The following is a 16,427-nucleotide window of genomic DNA, read 5'->3' on the forward strand; positions in this document are numbered from 1 at the left end:
GTTAGCTTTGCAGAGGTGGAATGTGGATCCTGCATTAGATTTACAGGGCAGAACATAGGCAGTTTTGAGAATACAGGAACCTTCAAGGGGGCGTTAAGCAGTTTGGTGAGACGGGGCAGAGTGCTCCTGGTTAGGGCAGCCATGCCTAGTGTGGAAAGAACTCTGCGGTCTAGCTTCGCATGGCTGGAGCCTCTAGTTAAAAATTGGCCCTGGGTCCTCTAGAGAAGTCTCTCAGAACAACGTATCCACTAAGGAATGCCACTCATCTATTTATAGGTTGTATCCACATCAGAGAAAAGTTCCATAGAGCAGAAATGATCTTATTCACTCTGGTGACCTCAGTGCTTTCTCCAGTATCTGGCAAACAGGGAGCCATCAGTAAGCATTTGTTGACTGAACACCAAAACCAGACGGGCTATGCCAAGTACCTAACCAAAACTAAGGTAGCAAGGTCTGCTTCTTACTGGTTGTGAAGACTTGAGAATATGTGCTGGCAAGTAACGAAGTACCTGAAATAGTTACTGGTCTTATTTGGGGAGCGGTGGGAAATCTGGCCTGATAAAGCAGGGCAGGGCCTTGAGAGTAGGCTGACCCTGAATTACAGGCAGCAGTGGAAGGTTTCAGAGTCGGGACTGAAGCAGTGCAGCTTGATGGCCCCAAGCAGGATGGACAGAGGTAGGGGATAGAGAAAATAAATGAAGTGTGTGGAAGCCGGTGCCAAGGTTTCAGAGACCAGGGCTGGAACCGACTTCCACCTGCCCCCCTCCCCCAGTGAATCCCGCTGGACTGCATCATGGGGCTGCAAGAGGCAGTTTGGGGGAGTACCAGGCCCAGGTCTGAACGCCCATGGCACTTGTCACACCACTTTTAACAATCTGCCTATTTCACAGACTCCCCAGGAAGCATGTTTCATGCACTAGCTAACGTGAACAGGAATAAACGTTTCATTGCCTTCTGAGGCTCAATTACTTTGGTTAAATGGTAACTTCAGGAAGGTTACTCAAAAGCTGAGCCTGTTTCCTCATCAGTACACTGATGTCACTTCGACCAGCATTACAGTTTGGGCTCAGGCTCAGATGATGTATTTATAGAAAGCTTAGTATACCTGGCAAGGTAATTACTTCCTAGTGTCCAGAACAGAACACTATTCATTTATAAAAACTTTACAGGGATGCCCGGGTGGCTCAGTTGGTTAAGCATCTGACTCCTGACTCATCATTTCAGCTCAGGTCATCGTTTGTGGGACTGAGCCCTGTGTCGGGCTCTGCACTGACAGGGCAGAACCTGCTTGGTTTTCTCTGTCCCTCCCCAGCTCGCATGCTCTTGCTGTCAAAATAAACATTAAAAAAAAAAAAAAAGTCTGCATACCCTAAGCATCTGTGGCAGATTTACAACACATTGCTTTGAGGGTGCCGGCTTGAGAATGTCACCTGCCTGAACCAAACTTCAAAATAATTTACAAACCATTGAGCATCACCCACTGGAACATCCATCAGAGTCTTGTGGGGCAGTCTTCTTCATAAGCAGCACACCCACCTCGACCTTCCAAGACCGTGCCCTGCTTTACCTTTCACTAGGGAGTTATGTCTCCCAGGGGCAACAGACGGGTCTGGTGCACAGCCAGCAGGCACCCACGTCTGTGGAAATGGATTTCCTACGGGGATCTCCAGGAGGCACGTCACAACTGACGACACTCCCCAGCAACGGTTTGTGTCAGGGGGGTCCAGGAACGAAAATACCTAGGGTGCTCACCCTTTAACAACGGTGTGATGCGAATAACTCTCAAGAACAAACGAAGGAGCCGTGATTATGAACTCCAGGTAGAAAACTGCTGTATCTCACCTCCCTCTTCCAAGGGCTATGGGGGGAGGGGGGGGGAATGGCTGCCGGTCACAATGTCAGCACGTGATGAAGGTAAGAGACTGAACAGTTACACTTTATTCTCCCTGTTCAACTCCAGAGAGCAAGCAAGCAAACAAGCATCCTGCTAGGCATCCAAGGCCCTTCTAGGCTCAGTGGGACAAACTCCAGCTCCGCGTCACCGTCTGGTTTAAGTTTCTTCCTCTGAAAGACACAAAAAGGTTAGAGAAATGAGTCGTGCCGTATGGTGAGCTGCTTAGGACTGTCACCACCTCCACTCCGAAGCCTTTCGGTTCCTTGTGGGGCCAAAGCGTTTCTGGTGAAGCAGGGAGAGGCGGCTCTGGGCCCACGTGACTAGCCCAGAGCCCATCTCTCCTCCTCAGACCCCTGGGATCTAAAGGCTCCTGAAAGCAGCTCCCGGTGCCAGACTGGAGGCTGCCCCAAAGTCCGGTCTTGGAACCGTCAGCAAGTTTTACATCAAGGCTACAGAGAGATTGGTGGCCACGAGGCTCGCGCCCTAGCCAGCCTACAGCTCACTCCAGGCTTCAGAACGAGGCCTGCCACACACCTTCTTCCTCCTCCTCCTCCTCCTCCTCTTCCTCCTCGTCCTCATCAGAGCTGAACGTGCCGTCGGGCAGGCTGTAGACGCGGATGACCTGCTTGTTGGGGTCCTTCAGGATGAGGTACTTGCCCTCCTCCAGCTTCATGCAGATGTCGATGACACAGCGCAGGATGCCCCAGGCGTTCTCGACGCTCAGGTTGATCTGGCTGGCAAACTCATTGGGCTTGAACTGCTGGGTGCCCAAGATGACGTGGCGTGAGGAGTCTTTCACGTGGTACCGGGACACGTAACTAGCGGGGTGGGGGGGGGGGGAAGGGGTGTTAGTGCCGTGGGGGCGGGGCCACACTGAGACACAGCAATGCCTGGGGCCAAGTGCCGGTTCTTCCCAAGGCAGGGGGAAAGGCAAGCACGGGTCTCTCTGCGCGCACCCCTCCTCTCGGCAGAAGACTTCACGGCCCCCAGACGGGAGTCTCACCCAAGCTTGAGATACTCCGACCCGGCCAGCAAGGCGCAGCAGGTCCATCGGGCCAACTTGTAGCTGTTGTTCTTTAGCTCGGTGGCAATGACAGCCCCTCGCTGGGAGTCCAGCTTCTGACGCCAGTCTACGCCGTTACAGTGCTGCAGGAGGAGAGCCCAGGCATAAGAATGAGGGTGGGCTCCTACTGCCCAAGGCCTGGAACCTCCTCCGGCCGAGAAGGGACTCCCCGGGGGCTTGACTTGCAAGTGGGTGAGTCTGCACGTAAATCACAGGTAGGACTGTCATCACCGTAAAGGCAGAGACGTGCCACCCGGCAGACGGCAACTCCTCTCTCCACAAGAGCTTGTCTAGACAAGGACACAACGCACGCACAAGCCGACCGAGTGCCAGATGAATGGCGGGGACAAGGGTTCACCGTGCGTTGTGTGGTAAGGAAGGGCTTCGTGGGGGGAACGGGCTAGCTGACCAAGGGGAGGCCAGTGACAGAGGCTGGGCGAGGCATGACCAGAGAGGCACAGAGGGAAAGACAGGCCGGGTCAGCCCTGGGTGGGGGTGGAGGCTGCAGAGGGGAAGGAGGTCAGTCTGGCCTTGTGGATATATATGTGCCCACGAAGGAGGGACCATCTTCCCCAGCCACCTCTTTCTGAGATGTGGGAACTCGAGACCCAGAGGGAAGTGACTGCTGGAAGTTCGCGTGGCACAACGTGTTCAGCCTGTCTCGGTTCATGGCAACCACAGGCAAAAAAAAAACACAACTACTAGAGTTCAAGTAGTTAGACCAAAACCATTCAGGAGCAGTATTTGGACAGATGTGTTTCTTCAAAATTACCCTTGTGAGTTTGCTCTGGCATTTGAAGGGCCTCTCCACAAATCTGTGCCGCTCGACGGAATTAATTGGCAGAGATCAACTGGGTGGGGGGGGGGGGTGGGATGGAGGGCACAAGGGTCAGTTAGGAGACAAGTCAACGCACAGTAACAGGCATAATCAACAGCGTCGGAAACTAGGGTGACCGAAGAGTGTGTGTGGGGGAGGGGGACGCGGCGGGGACCACTCGAGGCTGAGCCTAAGGGAGTAGGAGAGACCCAAAGCTGGTACACAGCCGAGCCAGAGATGTGAGGAATCACTGTTAAGAGTTCAAGGCTGAGGCCTGGGGTAGGCCGAGTTCTACGGTGGCCCCCTACAGCGCCTACCCGAGTGCGGGTGGAGGCCGTATGGATGAGGAAACCCTGCTCCGGTGCTTACGCTCCCTTCTACGTCAGGGATTCTGCACGCGTAATTAAGGTCCCTTAAGGAGACTATGGGTGGGCCTCACCTAACCCCGAATCTCTTAAATCTGGGCATAAGCCAGACACAGAGAAGTCGAAGACCGGAAGAACCTGCCGTGCTGTTTCTGCCTGGAAGACGGAGGGGACCTGTGGCGCAGGATGTGGATGACCCCCAGGGCACGGGGTGTGGTGACCTCTAGGAGCCGAGAGGCCCCAGCTGACGGTGGCAAGAGAACGGGGACCCCAGTCCCACAACTGCAAGAACTCCGAACTCTGCCAACTAGAATGAGCTTGGAAGTTTCTTCCAGAACCTTCAGATTCACTTTAAGCCTCTAGGTTGCTATCATCTGTTATGGAGCAAATGGAAACTAATACAAGGCTGTATGAGGAAGTCGTTATGGCAAAAACAGCTGCGTCGGGAACTGACCCTGAAAGAAAGCTCCACTGGTGTCAAAACAAGTGAAGGGAACCAAGAAATGTACAGGACTAGAGTGAGGGAACAGCACAGAGGGCAAGGCCACACGGCTACAGCGATGCTGAACGCTACAGGGAGGCCTGGAGGACAGTCGGAGAAGAGGCCACTGGCCTCAGAGTTAGGTCTGCAAAAATGCTTCTGGAGTGCTCTTCTGTCAGGTGACGGAGGCTAAGGAACACCCGGGGAGTGGGAATCAGCAGCAGTTAATGTTAATCCCGTGGCTCTAACGAAGTCAGAAGGAAATGGCCCACAGGCTCCATCTCATTAGACCCTTGTTCAACACTGGCTTAGCCCGAGCTGTCCTTCCCTCTGAGGACCCTTTGTTCTATAGCAGCACCCAGGAGCACTGCCACCCACTGCCAGTTCAGGCACAGAAGCCTGGGCAACTTCAGAAAGGGAAGCAGCCCAAAACGCACGGAGCACCAGCACGAGAGGGAAGTAGAGAGTGGAAAAATGAAGGAAGCGCATTTCTTTCAAGATGCCTCCCGAAGAGCCAAATCTTAGCTAACCTAACACTCTCTGAGTTCAGTATGTGAAGGAGTTGGAAAAAGGAATCAGAAGGTTGAAGAAGGTAGTGGCTGCAGTAAATGAAAGAACAGCTCAAAGAGCTCCCAGGCTTAGAGGAAACCCGCCAGCCCAGATGAGAGGTCAAAACCAGACGCCTGCAGGGAGCAGACGCCAACGGGAGGTCAGCGTGGAATAGAGAAGGAGAGAGTCCTGTAAGAAGGTAATTCCTACTGGCTCCCATGTGCAAAGTAAGCAGAAAAGTTCTTCAACCATAACCATGTTCTACACACACACACACACACACACACACACACACACACACACACACACACAGACACACACACACGTTCTCTTTCTCAATGAGGAACTCGGTGGAGAAAAACTCTGAAGACAAAAAAAATCTTGGAAGCTCTGTAAGTAACGCACGGGGAAACGAAACCGAGGTTCGCAAACACCAGCCGGGGACAACACGCTCGCAGGAACTACAGACAGGGTGACGAAGCACGCCTCACCCGGGAATCCCACTCGTTGAGGGTCTTGATGTTGATGAAGGACACTTCCCCGTTGGCTCCGGTCATGACACCATCATGCTCACAACGGACAATAAGGTCGATATCGTCCCCAAGCTTCCACCTGCGGTAACTGCAACGAACAAGGAGCTTATCTGGTCACTGGAGACCCCGCGTTTCAGAGAAGCCACCCCACGCAGGTGGGTTGACATACCGGTATGCGACGGAGGCAACTTCATTCTTGTCCATGTCGTCCTCCACGAACGGGTTTGGGTTGGGGAAGTTGTATCTCTCCTTTCCCTGTAAACAGACAAAGGCGTCACTAGACAGCAAGTACTTGCTTCCAAGCCCATCGGCCAGACCCTGCACTCTGCTTAGTTACAGCCCTGGCCGGCTCCCCGGGGCCCTCGAGGGGGCTGTGGGCTCCCTGCGTGGCGGGTGGCTATTTACCCCTCCTGACTTTAAGCATGAACCCCGATGGATCTCGAATGCTTATACGTGGTGCCGGCGAGCTTCGAGTATCTCATTTAATTAGCAGCCACGCCCCTCCTGTTTCATTTTGCCCCACAGCACACATCACCATTTGTCACAACCTAGGTTTACAGTCTTTCTTCCTCCACGATAACTTAGCCTCCTAAGGGCAGGAACTTTGTGTACCGCTATATCCTCAACACCTAAACTGTATTTGTATAGATCAGCGTTATCTGTCCGACACCGAAGGTATCTATACGGCCTATCTGTGGAAGGTAAGTATTATTAGTATCCTAACTTTCCAGACAAGAAACCTACCCCACACCCCAAAGCTCTAAAGCACTGGATCTAAGGTTCGGTCAGGCAGCCTGACCTCAAAGCCCCAGCCTGGAGCTCCTCTGTGACAGGCGGGGACCCTGTCTGTCCTGCTCGGTCCCACAACCCCGGAGCCTACCACAAAGCAGACGTTCAGTAAACGGTAGCTGACGAAACAGAAGCCGATGCCCAGACGCTCTCACCGCCTCACCATTCTCAAGCACTGCTGGGAGAAGTTGTGGTTGATGTAGGTCGCTTCCATGGCCAAGTTGCGGGGCGAGTTGAAGGAGTTGCCTTCGTCTTGTGGGGGCTCGTTGGCGGTCTCACTCACCGTCAGGAGGTCTGCAAAAGCGGCAGCGTGGTCACGCACCCGTGAAACCGGGTCGCCCATGGTGTGCCTGGCACTGCAGGGAGGGGCCAGCGACGCAGGCCTGTCCTTCCAAGACCCGCCACCTACTCATATGGCTCCGTCAAGTGTGGGCAGGCTGGGGAGGGAGTGGGGAGTGCTGCCGGGTAACTTTAGATCCCCTCTAATGTCACAGTCGAGCGAGCTGTAAGAAGGCTACCCCATTTCAATCTGTTTGGATTCTTCAAGAGCCTGTCTGATTTTGTTAGCTTTTTAACAAAGAGAGGGCCCCAAGGCTCAGGCGTAGAATGTAATTGTATCATTCTGTCTCACTGCCGTTAGTTCTCAGCGACCTGGTTTCCCCCCATGGCGTGCGCGCACACGTCTGTGTCGTGTGAAATACAGGCAAATGTATTTTTCCCTATATAAACACACCGACGTGAAGAAGAAAAAGCATTAAAAAAAACGTGAAGGTAACGTTAAAGGTGCTACGGAGAGCTGGAAGTCAGGAAAGTGCCATTCAAACGGGTAACGCTTGCCAGCACAGCGCTGGGGTCCCGGGAGGACTCAGGAAGCTGGCACCTCGAGCTGGGACAGCAGGGACCGTCCTTCCCTCTGCCAGGCCTCTCAGGGGGCTGGGAGGGCTTTGGCCACAGCTGTCACTGCCCGTGGGGAGACAGGCCACCTCCCAGCCCCGCTCCAGGACCAGGGACTTGCTCTGACCCCTCAGAACACCCAACCCCGTCGCGTCGCTCCCAGACAGGCTTCTTACCAAAGTCAGAGTTGTCCCTCTTGTCGAAGAAGAGCTTGGACCCGACTCTCTGCACAACGATGTCCCAGGAGTACACAGAGCGGGTGCAGCTCATCAGCGTGGCCAGAATGGCATCGGTGGCAAACACGTTCCCCTGAGTTTTTGCCAGCTGCAAAGAGGGCAGAGAGCAAGATGTGAAGACACTCCAGTCTCACTGCCCATTCGCACGGAGGACTCGTTTGCAAGGGGCCCTCACACCCTCCTGCGCGCACGCACCCCTCTAGCCATGTGAGGAGCATGTGTGCGGCAGGTCTGCCTGCTGGCAGTCCCCACCTTAGGGTATGAGGGACCCTGCGGCTCTCCGAGCGCCCACGACGTTCCGGGATGGCACCTCACACCCCTCACCCCGGTGGCATGTGGTAAGCGCCTCCGACCCACTTCAGAGGTAGGAGATGCGAGGGGGTGGTGCCGGGAAGAGCGGCAGGGCTGGGAAGCGGGCCCAGCTCTGCTCTATTACCAGCATCAGGGGCTAACCAGCAAGGGGCCTGTACTTCCACCTAATCCTGTCTGATTCAGGAGCGTCGCATCTAAAGGGCTTTCCGAGGGGCGCCTGGGCGGCTCAGTTGGTTAAGCCGGCGACCTGGGCTCAGGTCATGATTTCGTGGTCCGTGAGTTCGAGCCCCACGTCAGGCTCTGTGCTGACAGTTCAGAGCCTGGAGCCTGTTTCAGATTCTCTGTCTCCCTCTCTCTCTGCCCCTAACCCACTCGCATTCTGTCTCGGTCTCTCTCAAAAATAAATAAACATTAAATAAATAAATAAATACATAAAAGCAGAACTAAAAACATGGAAACTGGGGGTGCCTGGGTGGCTCAGTCGGTTAAGCGTCTGATTTCGGCTCAGGTTATGATCTCACGGTTCGTGGGTTCGAGCCCCATGTCAGGCTCTGTGCTGACAGCTCAAAGCCTGGAGCCTGATTCAGATTCTGTGTCTCCCTGTCTCTCTGACCCTCCCCCGTTCATGCTGTCTCCGTCTCAAAAATAAATAAACGTTAAAAAAAATAATAATAAAAATAAAATAAAATAAAATAAAGGGCTTTCCAAGGCTCAGATGATTCATGTAGGTCCCCGCGGGCTCTGTTCCTCCTGAGGCCTCAGCTGTAGAGGCCGGCGGTACTCCCCACACAGGGGGGTGGCGAGCGGCGGAAGGGGGCGCCCACCTTTCGGATGACCGGGTCATCCGTGGTGGTGACGGTGTGGAAGATGCGCTTGATGCTCCGCAGCGGCTTCTCACTCCTCGTGGTGATGCGGTCAAAGGCCTTGTCGTAGTATTCCAGGGCCCCACAGCACTCACTGAGGGGAGGCGGGGAAGACACGCAAAGCAAATGGGAAGGAGATCAGCTGTTTGTTTGAATCTGCTTCAGGTAAGCAGCTCTTTGAAACATCAGGGAAAGCTTTCCTGTGGACGACCTGTGGTCTTTCTCGTCCTGCGGAAAGAGCTCTCTTTTGCTCATGAGGTCAGGAAGCGGAAAGAAATCTCAAGTTTAACGTCAGCGAACTCTCTGCTGGTCCCCTCTTGGCCCTGAGTTTTAAAAATTGTATCTGTTGGGCGCCTGGCATCTGACTCTCGATTTCGGCTCAGGTCATGATCTGGGCTCAGGTCATGATCTCACCGTTCATGAGTTCAAGCCTCGCATCAGGCTCCGCGCTGGCAGTGTGGAGCCTGCTTGGGTTTCCCTCTCTCAATCTCTCTCTCTCTCTCTCTCTCTCTCTCTCTCTCTCTCTCTGCCCTTTCTTTCCCTGCTTGTGCTCTCTCTCTCTCAAAATAAAATAAACTTAAAAAAAAAATTAAAAAGTGTCTGTTAATCTTATACAATGTATTTAAACGCCTACCAATCCTTTTTGGAAACACTAAGGCTTGAGGAAACATTCACTGCCAGCTGGTCCACACAAGTGCACGGCGGAAGGTAGCAAAAGACGCCACTTACATGTCCTGAGGCTCTGACACTTCCAAGTAGCGCATCTTCATTAACTGAGGAAAGTCCATTTCCTCTTTCACCTCCCAGTCACTACGGACTTCCACTGAAGAGTCTCGGGGTTTCTGCAGTGCAAAACCAGGGGAGGGAAGAAAGTTACAGCCAGTGCGAGGCAGAAGCAAAAGGCAGCTTAGCAGCGCGAAGGGGTTTTAGCCAGTAAACGTGTCCAGAACGTTTACCACATGCTGGGTGCTGTAGGAGCCAGAATCCCTGACCCCGAATTCGGAGTTTACAATCTCGAAGGGGAACGAAGGAGTCAAGGGGTCAAAAACAACCCGGGAACTTGACTCCCACGTAATGCTGGCGCCCAGGGAACGTACGTGTTTTCCGTGTGTATGGGTTCTTCCTAAAGAAGCCGTGGCAGCTTCTTTTATTTCTCTCTGGACGTCAGCTATTTACCCTTGACATAGAAACATCACATCCAGAAAAATCTAACCGCCACAATCTGGAGCTCCTCACTTGCCCTCATGTGTTCTTCATTTATCACAGTGTCCGCACGAGCATTTGTACGCGAACGTTCATGGCAGCGTTTTTCATAATAGCAACAGGTGGAAACCACCCAGACGGCCATGTACTGGTGAACGTGTACGCAAAACGCAGTGTGGGGGCACCTGGGTGGCTCAGTCGGTTAAGCTTCCGACTTTAGTTCAGGTCATGATCTTGCCTTTTGTGGGTCTGAGCCCGGCATTGGGCTCTGTGCTGACAGTTCAGAGCCTGGAGCCTGCTTCAAGTTGTGTCTCCTTCTCTCTCTCAAAAATAAGTAACGTTAAAAAAAAAACAACAACAACCAAAAAACCAGCCACAAAAACGCAGTGTGTCCACACAACCAATTCAGCAATGTGCTGACACACGCCACAACAGGGATGAACTGTGAAAGGAGCTACACAAAAGACCACACGTCGTAGGATTCTATTTATGTGAAATGTCCAGAAGAGGCACATCCAGAGACAGAAAAGACCGGTGGCAGCCAAGGGCTGGGGAGAACCGGGGCCGGCTGCCGAAGGGTATGTGTTGTTTTCACAATGATTCAAACGTTCTGAAACCGGCGAATATGTGTGAATATACCAAGAGCCACTGACTTGTACACTTTCAATGAGTGGATGGTGTGATATGTGAATTATGTTTCAATAAAGCAGTTACAAAAACAAACACATACGCGAAACTGAATTTCTAGACAGAACTCTGGTGTGGATACACTACCTGTGACTTCTGGTCCCATTTTTGCCTCACTCCGAACTGTTTCTGAAATTTTTTCTGCAGTCGTATGCGTTCTCTAGAAAGACAAGAAGACTGTGCTTTTGGTGCAGATCTTTGAGTCACTGGCTTTTCAAAAGGCAGAAAAGCTGCCATTCTCTTCGGCTGAACCTCAGCATCATTAGTGACTTCTCTGAACTAAGAAAACAGGGACTTCGTGAAAAAGAGGAGACCTTAAGAGTGTTATAGGAAGCATACTGCCCCCCAGCACCCACCAGCTGGGTTTTACTCGCCCTATGGACGGTCCAATGGCAGCACCAGCCTGGGTGTGGCCGCCGCACCGCACAGCTGACAGGGCCCAGCTGAGCCCCAGAGCTCATCTTACCTACCCTCGCTTCTGGCCAGTGCACACGGCCACTGCCAGGGACCTTCCCGCCATGCTATCTGCCAAGAACTGGCCCTTGGAAAATGAGGCCAGGCTACACCAGTGGCTTAACGGCCTTCAGGAAGGAATTTTTGCTTGTTTGGCAGTGACGGGGAAGACCACCGTTGGCCTAGTGATTTCAGAGCATGGTCGGTCCTGGAAGAACAACTCAATCCAGGAGGATGTGGGAAACCTCACCTCTCCTTCTGCTTGGCGCTCTTAGGCAGGGTCTGCAGGTTGAACTGCAACATGTTCCGTCGATCTTTGTCTCTGCGGAGGTTCCGCTGGGAATCAAGAAAAAACATCCATGCTAAAACCTTGGGGATCTGACCAACAGCAGGGAGTGCCCAGCGGGAGGTCTGTACTTGGAATTGGCTTAGACGTTCACACAACATTTTTTATTGAAGTAGGTTTATGGGCCCTTGTTAGAGTTGTAGTTTGCCTCTTTATACATAGGAAGATGCAGCCCGACCGGACCATCTACTTAATAAAGCCTGCACACAGCAATTAAATGAGGCATCAGGCATCTTTTTACCTGGCACAAACACCCCACTCTCAGCACAGAGGCATGAGGTCCTGGCCACTGGTCAGCAGAAAGCTAAACTATTTAGACCATCTCTGGACCCAGCCCACGTTTACTTTAGCGCAACGTGTCACCGGTCAGCTACTTGGGAGTCACTGGAAGACCTAGGAGAACACACTTTCCTCCCGTCACTATGTGCAAGGAAGCACTTTTAGCGGTGGCAGCCATGGGTAATGGCCCCAAGACGGTCAGATTGCCGGCTCTTGGCCTACCTGTGCAAATCGCATCCGATTCCGCTGGTAGGCGGTTTTCTGTGTGCGTGCTGTGTCCACCAGCTGGAAACTGGTTTCATCCTCCTCGTGGAAATAAGCATACTGACTTCCACCACCGAACTGAGAGGAGTACTTATCTGCAGGCAAAGGGGACGACGTGTAACAGATACTACCTACAGACTCTGCACACCTGCTCTTCTAAAGCCCTGCTAAAGCCCTGCTAGTTCTTTTAGAACTTTTTTTTTTAAACATTTTTAGTTATTTTTGAGAGACAGAGCACAAGTGGGAAAGGGGCAGAGAGAGACGGAGACACAGAATCTGAAGCAGGCTCTGAGCTGTCAGCACTGAGCCCGACGTGGAGCTTGAACTCACGCACCGTGAGATCATGACCGGAGCTGAAGTCGGATGTTTAACCAACTGGGCCACCCAGGCGCCCCTAAAGCCCTGCTATTTCGAGTGTGCTCTCAGGACCCTTAACGGAAATGCACGTTGATGGACTCCGCCCAGCCCCACTAAGTCAGAATCAATGTTTTCAGAAGATCCCCAGGTGATTCTTGTGCACATTCCAGTCTGAAAAGCTCTGGTCTAAAGAAATTTCTAAGTCAAGACAGAGTCTGAGTTCCTTAAGATAAGCCCATTTCACACCCTGCTTTACTCTATGAGGACAGGAATTAAGGTTTACTACTCCAGAAAGGGCAGATATGGGGTATGAGTTATGCAAATATGCAACCACTTACATCATCTGGTACCCCAAGCAGACAGGTCTAATGGGTTATGATATACTTTACTGTTGACCCTAGCCTCAGATCATCCTAACTGGTTACTCACTCCGACTAAGCCACTTCCAACAATCTCAACCAGTACAGGAAAAAACAAGACGACAACACCAACACCACCAACCCATCTACTGTATCAAGATCTTAAAATCAGGGCTTGTAGACCTGGAGTCCACCGATTGGCTTCACAGGTTCGGTAAATCCCAGGCACTAGGGTACCAAATGGGAAGGAGTTCAACAGATCTGTGAAAGGGTTTATGTCTCCCTAAACGCGGAAGGAAAAAAAATCCCACTGTAAAGGTTAAACCTCCTTAATGACCAGTCTTTAGTTTTGGGACCGTTTCAAAAAAATGTATGTGGTTATTGTCTACAGTTCAGCTCCTGCCCCTAAAAACTATGTGTTATCGTTAGCAAAACATCCTGGAATGTTTTTGGATGGAGGTCACTGGAAAAAGTAACAATCCTCCCAAGGCCTTGATCTGGGCGGTCAGTTGAACACTTACTCGTGTACCTCTTATCTTGATATGTGGCACCTGTCCAGTCTGCAACCTGTGAGGCAACAAGAGAAGACAGAGCACGCAGGTCAATCAGGCAAGTTTCTGCTGACCCAGAAGCCCCCGTACGCGAAGACGCAGTCTGGGAAAGTGTAAGGACTGGCTCACGATGCCTCTGCCAAGTGCCCAGCTCTCCCGTGACTACTGGAAGGACCCAGACGTTATAGCTGTTCCCAGCCAGCGTCTCCGTGAGGATCACAGGAGTTAAATTCTTTTGAGAGAATAAAATCGAAACGATCTAACGACGACAGCGGTCACGGCTCGAGAGAGTCACCGTCACTGACGGGCCAAGTACCTTTCCTAGTCGATCTCCTTTGCTGAACGGCTGGTAGGGCATATCCCGAAACTGCTCAGGAACCGCACAGGGACCCCAACCCGAGGGGTTGTCCTGGATCACAGGTGTCATGAACTTTGCCATCTTCTAGAATCTTAAAGATACAAATAATGTGAGGAGATTTGTGAAGAAAGGCCTCCAAGCACAAAAAGCCTTCCATTCGAGGTAAGCTAGGACAGAATGATAAAATCAGAAAAGCGACACACAAAATGGAAGTCACAGATAATACTGTGAGTACTTAAAACTCAGAGGACAAATACGAAGACTCATTTACCGTATTGTGCTGCTTGTGACACCCACTTTTTCCACTATAATATCTTTGAAACAAGGCTGCATCTTCCGCTTGATGGGCTGTCTCACCTTAATCGGCAGTTTTTCTTTCTTAGTCTACATACGACAGTGGTGCTTCTTAAACTCAGCGGGGTCTCAGATTTGATGGAATGTAGTAAACTTTTCTCAAGCGTAATAACCACGATCTAGTTTCCAGAAACACCTTCACCAAGGCAAACAATCCGTAGCATCCCTAAGCCTCAGTCTTTTCATCTGTAAAGTGAGTGAGACCCTTGTCTAATTCATAGCACAAGACCAGGGTCAAAGACTTAATAGTTACGCATATGAAAATGCCTTCGCTGTAAAATGCCACACCATTACTACTTAGACTTGCAAAAATACATTTACACACAGTGCCGGGAAAGAGTCCGTAAGTATATCCCACTATTCAACTTTTCTTTCTCATTCTCCCAATTTTCTGCCATCAATGCAAACCCTCACGCAGAGCAAGTGGACAGAGCCTGTCAGAAAGCTGACGTTACCATGAACCTTAGGTCGTAGAAGTGGCCTATCATCACATGTTCGTAATATTACGAGTACCAGGTATTGTTCTTAGTGTTTACTCTGCACCAATTCAGTAAATCCTCCCAATGATCCTGGCGTAGCGGCTAGTATCATCCCCACTCTTCAGGTAAGAAAATTGAGGCACAGAGAAGCTAAGAAGTTGTTCAAATTTGCAATGCTAGTCGACGAAAAAATCTGAACCAAAGCAGTCTGGCTGGAATTCACACTCTGTGTGAGGCTACAGCTCCTCTCGAGAGAGAAAAAGCCAGGGGCTACAGAGCACATCTCTGCCTGACGGTTTCTATCAAAAACCTCATCATCCATCATAATCCTCAGGTGAGCTCCCAGAGGAAAATTCACTACACGAGTATTTCTGGAGGCAGCCATCAAAGCACACAGGCACAGTGACCTTAGTAAGTTCTCAGTGTCCCATGACAGGGAGAGAGATTCAGGCTTCCTCCAGAAGTGATACCTGGGTGACAGCAACAGGGACCTTCGTCCTTCAACTCTACGCTTAAGCTACACTACAGAAAGGGGACTGAGGGCAGGCGTGGCAGTTTCAAGACAATTCACACTAAAATACGTATTTATGGAGCTCCTACAATGTCAGACACTATGCTAAATTAAAAATTTGCAGCTCAGCTGTCGATCCGTCCATTGTTTCAAAAACAGACTTGATTTCCAGGGTGGTCTGCACCAAGTCCAACATTCTTGCCATTACGTTATAGCTGGGCAGCAGGCTGAGAAAAATGGGGTGTTACTTTTTACAATGTTTATTTTTGAGAGAGACAGAGCATGAGTGGGGCAGGAGCAGAGAGAGAGAGAGACACAGAATCCGAAGCAGGCTCCAGGCTCTGAGCTGTCAGCACAGAGCCCAATGCGGGGCTCGAACTCACGGGGTGTGAGATCATGACCTGAGCGGAAGTTCGATGTTTAACCAACTGAGCCACCCAGGCACCCCGAAAAAAATGGGGATTTAGACTATACCTAGTAACCCAGTAATGATGTTTCAAAACGTTTAAGAAATCGAGTCCTCTCTCACAGCTCAAGAAGGAAACAGACCCAAGGCTTGGCATACATTTCTCCAGGGGGAGGAAGTCCCCTGGCTTCAACCCATTCAAAATAAGAGCGAGCAGAACAGAACCAGAAGCAGAAAGAGCCACTCTGTTATATCGAAGTGACAGCTGTACTGGCTACAGGACAGGGTGGGGAGGCCACCACAGGGCAGTCAGAAGGGGCCCATGGCTGGCAGGGCACGGTATTGTGCAGATTACCGTGGCCACCACAGATCATATGCCATCAGTCCCTGGGGGGAGAGTTTCAAATCAAAGATCACACCTGCTCCACCACAGCCTTCCATTTCACAGAAAAGGAAAGAAAACCTTCGGACTGCGGACTCCTCAGAGCAGGATCGAACACTGCTCAGCTTGGTACAGTCAGTACCTCCTTCCACGGCAGCTCAGAGAGCCTCTGATCGCTTTGAAAAGACCCTGAGACCCAAAGGGGTTAAGTGGTATTATCAAAGTCGCTCAGTCCGTGGCCGCAAAGCGGAGCCCAAGGTCAGAGAACCTTACCCATAAGGCCGTGCCCCGCATCCCTAAGTGTGTCGGGCCTGGGGTCCCCGAAAGGCGGATTCGTGCCCCGCCCAGCTGAGCAGAAGTGGCCGGAGACGTACGAGAGGCCTCTTCCGGAAGGCCCCCGAAGGCTGCGCTCAGCCCAAACCGGCTCCAGAGATACGGAGAACCTTAAGGGACACTCCACTCACCTGTAAAGGCCTCAGGCGGCCCCGATGGCGAGAGATGGTCCAGGCCGAAGACCACACACCCAGCAGCCCTCGGAGGAACAGAGAGGGAAAAGGAGAGAAGATGCGCGCGCAGCGGCCGGCGCCGTAAACACAACCGACGCCGTCGTAAACTGCGTTCTTGCTTCCTCCGGACTCAAGG

General features: G+C 51.8%; 1 protein-coding gene across 2 annotated transcripts; it reads right to left on the reverse strand.

Annotated features, from left to right (window-relative positions):
• Positions 1 to 1,909: 1,909 nt before the first annotated feature.
• EIF3D (eukaryotic translation initiation factor 3 subunit D) lies at positions 1,910 to 16,418 on the reverse strand. Of its 2 annotated transcripts, XM_043563670.1 has the most exons (16): positions 16,250 to 16,354; positions 13,925 to 14,193; positions 13,612 to 13,744; positions 13,266 to 13,311; positions 11,987 to 12,123; positions 11,390 to 11,475; positions 10,774 to 10,846; positions 9,526 to 9,638; positions 8,758 to 8,890; positions 7,562 to 7,709; positions 6,655 to 6,785; positions 5,872 to 5,957; positions 5,661 to 5,790; positions 2,898 to 3,040; positions 2,429 to 2,712; positions 1,910 to 2,064 (listed from the first exon to the last, which is right to left on the reverse strand). In XM_043563670.1, the coding sequence occupies exons 3-16, from the start codon at positions 13,732 to 13,734 to the stop codon at positions 2,051 to 2,053; spliced, it is 1,647 nt and encodes a 548-aa protein (XP_043419605.1). In that variant the 5' UTR covers positions 13,735 to 13,744; positions 13,925 to 14,193; positions 16,250 to 16,354; the 3' UTR covers positions 1,910 to 2,050. The 2 variants fall into 2 exon arrangements, with proteins under 2 accessions (XP_043419605.1, XP_043419604.1); XM_043563669.1 differs by lacking the exon at positions 13,925 to 14,193 and having other exon boundaries at positions 16,250 to 16,418.
• Positions 16,419 to 16,427: the final 9 nt, after the last annotated feature.

Source organism: Prionailurus bengalensis, chromosome B4 (genome assembly GCF_016509475.1).
Source record: "Prionailurus bengalensis isolate Pbe53 chromosome B4, Fcat_Pben_1.1_paternal_pri, whole genome shotgun sequence".
NCBI lineage: Eukaryota > Metazoa > Chordata > Mammalia > Carnivora > Felidae > Prionailurus > Prionailurus bengalensis.